Source organism: Apteryx mantelli, chromosome 2 (genome assembly GCF_036417845.1).
Source record: "Apteryx mantelli isolate bAptMan1 chromosome 2, bAptMan1.hap1, whole genome shotgun sequence".
NCBI classification, from domain to species: Eukaryota; Metazoa; Chordata; class Aves; order Apterygiformes; family Apterygidae; genus Apteryx; species Apteryx mantelli.
Window position 1 is genome coordinate 12,097,321 of NC_089979.1, and position 6,570 is coordinate 12,103,890.

Consider the following 6,570-nt stretch of genomic DNA (forward strand, 5'->3'; position numbering starts at 1 on the left):
TTCACTCAGCAAGTGCTAAGAAAATATGCTTACTGCATAGATCGCCGGTTCCTTATAGTGGAAGCCGAGGCACCTGGACTCCCTAGCTGAAGTTAATGTGCTTTTCCTTATCGCCGGCCAGGTACCGATTGCCTCTTTCTGCTTTCAGCTCGCTTGCTAAATATAGAGGCTTTCGAGCGCTGCTCCGGCTCGAAGAATTGCCTGGAAGCAGTTGCTCCGGCAAGCGGATTTCAAGCAGAAGGACAAAGTTAAACACGAGGCAAAGCATAAATAAAAACCCAGCGTCTCTTCCTCCCCTCCGCTCGCCGGGGATGATGTCACCGGGCCGGGCGGATTGCAAGGACGGCTCCATCGCCGTCGTCGGGAGAGCGCGGTCCCCAGCCGCGGCCCTGCTCCTGTTTGCGGCCCTCGCTCCCAGCCGCCACGGCCGCGGTTCGGCGACCGGAATCCGCCAGCCGGGGCGGCAGGCCCTCCCCGCCGGCCCAAAAGGAGGCACCCCTCCGCCGCCGGCCCGCGCGGGGGCACGGCTGCTGCCGGCGCCTGCGGGATTCGGCTCTGGCGCCGGTGCCGCCCCGCGCACGACGGGGCTCGGCGGGCAACGCGCGTCAGCCCCAACCTCCGGGCAGCGGGACGCGGCCTGGCCGAGGCGGCGCGCGCTCGCACCGCGCTCGCCGCCGGCACCGCAAGGAGCAGGAGGACCAGCGTTATGAAACCGAGTTTATTAAAACTTTCTACAAGTCAGACTGTATCATCCAGGTTTCCACATCATATATACACATATTTACAAGCTGGACATAGTGTTTTTAGCTTTTCTGGCAGAGTCTTCCACCAATATATACAAAGGTACTGCTTTTCATAGACGGGTTAAACTGTATCACAGATACAAATGTCAAGCAATCATGAGAGGTTTAGTGCAACGGAGAGCGGCAGCCGCCCTGCTCTTAATGCTCATGATTCTGTCAAGTTAGTATTGCCAACAATAATTCACATTGAATTGCTCTTCGACACCTCTTAGTAGGACAAACAGAGTACGACAAAACGCGAAAAAAGAAAAACAGAAAAACCACCCGAGCCCCCAAACGGTAAGGTCTGTACAGAGCACACAGTCCATGAGGTATACGGGGTGTCCTCCCCACGCGCGGCGCGGGCCACGGGGGAACCCTTCGGGCGCCTGCGTCGCCGCCAGGCCGCGCTGGGGATGTACATTAACCACCGAACATCCATTTCCGAAACCGCACTCGCGCCTAAAGCGAACGGACATCTCTTTACGCCGGACGCGAACGTCAAACAAAGCAGAAATTTTAGGCAGGACTAAGCTCGACTTACCCCCAACCCAGGCAGCTGCTGATTTAGATCTATTCGTTACCCACGCACATTGGAAAGACTATGAATAATCATGCAAAAAAAATATTTTTTTTTGAGAGGGGCAAAAATAATGTAGCTGGAGGCAAACAACATACCTGAATAATCAGCTAAGGATGTATAGAGATTTTATGCTTAAGACTACCTTTCTGGGGGTGGCGGGAGGAGAAGGAGAGGAGATGTGGCGTTTTAAAGACTTGAGCCTGTAGGAAAACACAAAAGTGTTCGCATACGCTGTACAAGATACCCCTTACCGGTTTCCGAGGGAAGGCGCCCCACCCCATAGTGTTACGTTTTGGTAAACGGATATGTTTTGGCACTCAGAGCCGACAAGACCTGCTACTTGCAAAGCTCACTGAAGGCATTAAATGATATAGAATATGCCATGGTGACTTTAGGCTTAAGTACGTTTAAAATGCTTGCATGGTCAGCAAACGAAATCAGAGGGGATCCAGCTGCGAGATCAACTATTTTCTCTTTCATGAAGAGTCACAGCAGTGATCACAGTAGTGATGTGTCTTACGGATGGACCTTTAACAGCTTCACGCTATTCACCTATAGAAAAAAAGATCAGCTGGAGCAACGCGCAGGCAGCTGGACGTGGCGGATTAAGACCTCCTTCCCTCGTGAAAGTGCACTCACAGTCAGAAAACCCCCTTGTAAGACTGCCCTGGTGGCGCTCCAAGTCGATTCCCCTTTTTACCAATTCCTGCCAGGTTTGCTCAGGTAGGAAGGTGCCTCGTGCCCCCCCACCCGCTACGTTTCACCGGCAGGACCCCCTTAGCCGCTGAGGATGGGAAACCCGAGGAGCCGCCTTTCTGCCTCTTCCATGCCCAGCGATACGGCTCTGCGATCCAAACGGAGCTAGTCGCAGCGGTGGGGGACACGGGAGGCAGGAGACGAGGCAGGTGGCTCCTGCGCGGGTCCTCCAGGGCCAGCGGCAAGGACCTACCAGCAAAGCCAGCAGGTGAGGCCTGGCATAGGCTCAGGGAGCGGATCTACTGCTTGACATTTATTTTAAACAAGGTCGCTTTTCTGACCATACTGGCACTTCAAGATGCTGTGAGTTTGCAACGTGGAAAAAAAAAAAAAAAAGATGCTGTGTGTGAAAATCGTGAGGGTTTTTTTGAGATTTTCAGGATTAGCAGAAGAAGGAACTAATATCGTCATTGTCCCCATGATATTCTGGAACGATTTGATCCGAAGTTCCCGTTTCCTGGTCTGTATATCCAGGCTCCAAGACCGCTTCGAACCAAGGGTGAAGCAAGATCTCCGGAGCAGTGAGTCTTTCGGAGGGCTCCCGCCTCAGGAGGCTGCGGATGAGGCATCTGGCTTTGGGAGAGACGTGGTCGGGGATACAGAACTGTCCACGCCGGATTTTGGAAAAGAGAGTGCTAGGGTCCGAGTCATGGAAGGGGTAGCGTCCCACCAGGAGGGTGTAGAGCATTACTCCCAAACTCCACACGTCGGCCGATTTCCCGGAGTAAGTCCCCGTGGTGTTGAGGATCTCGGGGCTGACGTACGCGGGGCAGCCGTGCTTGTCGGAGAGCGCGTCGTCTTCGCCTTTGATGATGTGCGTGTCCTCCAGGCTCTCGAGCCGCAGCTGAGTCCTGAGGAGCACAGAAAAGGCAGGCACGCGTTATCGACCTGCGCTCGCCAAACACAGGCACGGCTTTAACAAGAAAAGCCGCCAGCCGGGGCGACTGCAACTCCCTGCCCCGTGCCAGCGCAGAGGAAAGGAGAGGCGGCCGCTTTCCAGACTGAGACGGAGAAGTTCTTCCCCGTTATCCTGGAGCCGCACAGCGCAAGCGCGGCTGCGTGCATCGCCGATGCCCTGTGCCCAGGCGGTGACACCAGCTCGGCTACCGCGGGGTTTCAGCAGCATCGGGGGCTCTCGAGGAACGGCAGCAAGCTGCACGATAACCGCGCGGGGCTGTAATTTGCTACGGCGCGAGCTGCTGTTTGCAGTTCCAGCTTTGAGCAAACAGCGTCCAGCTGCATGGCTTTGCAGACTCAAAGTCCACACCTCCTCCATGCCTGGGGTCATCCTCAACCCTCCTCATCTTTTATTTTTGCCCTTTCCAGCTGGGTACCACTGCATCGGCCGCCTCGCCCGGAGGGGCCCACCCCGACCTTCCGCTTCGCTTAAAGCGGAGCTTTTCACAAGTCAAGGAGCCGTTCACGTGCTCCTCCGGGAGGGCTCTGCTCTGCCCTGCCGGCTGCTGGGGTGTAAATGCGTTAACTGCAGCCTGTCCTCGACGTGACCTCCTGTTGTACTGCAAAATACCCATTGGTTCTGTAAACGGAAAATATGACTCAATGCGGACTGTGGGCCCGGGATTGGCTGCCGCCGTGCTGAAACTGCACCTGTGCTTGTTAGCCGAGGAGTCTGCCTCGCATTGCTTAACCCTCTTGTTGCCAAATTTGATGCACATGACATTAGCCTGTGCAATGCATATTTCCAAATTAGCGAGACTGTGTGCAATCTAACATTTCAACAAATGTTTCACCTCATTATGGGCGGGAAAAGCTGCAATAGCTTCCTTCAAAGGAATTACTTTCTTTGCATGTCAACATACGGTTGTTTCTGTTTCACAGGGGCAGCTCAAGTTAATTTTCTTATCACATTCATATGCTGTATCTTCAAGAATTATCAGCCAAGTTAAAAAAAAAATACATTTTTCTCTGCTTCACTAACAACACCTCAAGCTTCATCAGACTAAGCACAACTGCATTAAAGCTTTTATTTATTATAGCCTTCAATGGGATAAGCACCTAATCAATGTCAGTTTTGCTTATTAAACCACATTTCTGGCTGTGCCGTGCTAATGCTGGAACAGGAGAGCAGCAAACACACCCGCGAAATACAAAGTAACTCCCTCATCTAAAATTAAAAAGTAATTGTGAAAGTATTTCTATAGAAGGGGGCTTAGAATCGTCTCTCTATAAATCTACGCTTTAGGCTAAGTTTTAGCAGGTGTTTTTCCCCTTAGGGAAGAATTCCCAAAGTAAGATTTAGCCAGGTAACCCCTTCGCTCCTGTGTGTGCCCACATCCATGCGTCCATGGGGCGCAGAAAGCACCAGCATCACTGCTGGCAGGGAAGAGAGAGAAAAGCTTCAGAGGGCACAGGAAATCTTCCCCCAGAAATGCAGCCCTGGTAAGAAGCTATCAGGGAAGACCCTTCCTGGTGGCTCCTCTCCCAGTGCCGGGGGGACCCCCGGGAGCCCCCGGGAACGGGGATTCCTCCCTCTTCCTGCTGCCAGAGCAGAGCTGTTTTCCCTTTCGTGCCTAACGCCTGAGCCTCCTTTCTCTCGCGCTCGGTGCCTTTTAGTCATTTTGCATCAAACAAATTGCGCGGATGATATATTTGGACATTTGGCACGAAGGAGCGCTCGCACGATCATCCCTTTGTCCACCAAAGGGTTTCGCTGAACTTCTGCTGAATGAGTGCGAGCTCACGCCGAGTTTCCTCAGCTTCATCAGTCAAGACCGGACTAAAAATATCTGTGACTTATTACACATACGTAATATGGACCTGCTTGGATCATTTGTAGGTGACGCCTGGTTTACCCGGCAAATTCCACTCCCTACACTATTTTTTGCCTAAAAACACGGTGTTTCTCCCTACGCACTCCCTCCCAGAGGCTGGCGGGTGATAACTGCTTACCTTTCTTCATTAGAAAAGACAAATTTCCTGAGCTTGAGGTCACCGAGTACGATGGCCGACTGGTGGCAGTGAGCTACAGCCGAGACGATCTGCTTGAAAAGCCGGGCAGCTTCCTCTTCCCGCAGCCTCTTGCAGCTCCTCACATAGGAGTGCATGTCCCCAAAGTCCTTTTCGAAGAAGACATAGGCCTTGGTGTCTCCGAGGATCACTTCTACGACCCCGGTGATGTTCCTGTGTGACGGCAGCTGAATGTAAGGCCGGATCTTGTCCTGGTAGTGTTTGAGAGGGAACACCTGTAAGGAGGAAATTAAAGCAAAATTCATTTTCAAGGGCGTTGAAACCGGCCTCTCGCATTGCAACTCTCCCCAAACAATGATGAGGGAGCTGGAAGAGCGCCAGCGCTCAGCGGCAGAGCTGTTTCCAGGACCCTTTCCAAGGCTGTTAAAGCACTGTTAATGTTATGTGGAAGGGGGCGAAAGACAAAACACCCCCCAGAGCCCTTAGTATCCCCCAGGCGCCTTCCCGGTACTCCGAGGTAACGCGCAGCCGGGGCTCATTCTCCGCGCACGCGAATCCGCACCGCGGGCAGGCCGCGTTTGGCCGCCGCTGGCAGCGCGGAGCGGCGAGGGCGGTTTGCAAGGGCTCCGCGGGCGCCGCGCGGGGCCCCGCCGAGTCTGGCCGCCCCCGAGGGCAGCTCCGCGCGCGCAGCCCCCCGCGCGCGCAGCCCCCGCGCAGCGCCGCGCTCACCTTGCAGCGGAGCTCGCGGCCGGAGCTGACGCTCAGCGCCCGCGACACCTGCTCGCGCTCGGCCAGCGGCAGCAGCAGGTAGGAGGCGATGAGGCTCGGCCCCGCCGCGCCGCTGCCGCCGCCGCCGCCGCCGCCGCCGCTGCCGCCGCCGCCGCCGGCGGGCGAGGCCGGGGCGCAGGGCGAGCCGGGGGCGCTGAGGCAGTCGGCGGGGCCGCCGGGGCAGTCGGCGAGGCGCGGGCACTTGGCGGCCGGCGCCTCCTCGGCGGGGCCGTCGGGCAGCGGCGGCAGCCGCTTGGCCGGGGCGCTGCGGCAGCGGGCGGCCGGCAGGAGGAGCGCGGCGGCGCGGCGCGGCGGCGGCGCGGGGCGGCTCATGGAGGGGGCGCGGGGCGGGCGCGGCGCGGCGCGGAGCGGAGCGGAGCCTCCGGCCGCGCCGGCGGCGGCTGCTGCGGCTGCGGCTGCTGCTGCGGCTGCTGCTGCTGCGGCTGCGGCCGCACGCGGGGCTCAGGCGCGGAGCGGCGCGGAGCGGCGCGGCGGCTGGCGCATCCCCTCGCTCTCCCCGCCGCAGCCCCGGGCCGTGTCCACCATCTGCCGCCGACTCCGCGCTAAAGTAGTTGAAGGCTTTTAAAAAAAAAAAAAGGAAAGGCAGCGAGGTTTTTCCCCTCCTCCCTGCCCTGACGCAAGGGGAAGTGGGCCGGGGCCGGGGCGGAGGCTGCCGCCGCCGCCGCCGCCGCCGCTGCGCCCGGGGCGCCCCAGCCCCGCTCAGCGCTCCGCGCTCCGCGCTCCCGGGACGCG

At 57.4% G+C, this 6,570-nt stretch overlaps 1 protein-coding gene across 1 annotated transcript; it reads right to left on the reverse strand.

Moving 5' to 3' along the window:
• Window positions 1–711: 711 nt before the first annotated feature.
• Window positions 712–6,150, reverse strand: TRIB1 (tribbles pseudokinase 1). Its single transcript, XM_067292272.1, has 3 exons — window positions 5,779–6,150; window positions 5,032–5,324; window positions 712–2,972 (listed from the first exon to the last, which is right to left on the reverse strand). The coding sequence occupies exons 1-3, from the start codon at window positions 6,148–6,150 to the stop codon at window positions 2,504–2,506; spliced, it is 1,134 nt and encodes a 377-aa protein (XP_067148373.1). The 3' UTR covers window positions 712–2,503.
• Window positions 6,151–6,570: the final 420 nt, after the last annotated feature.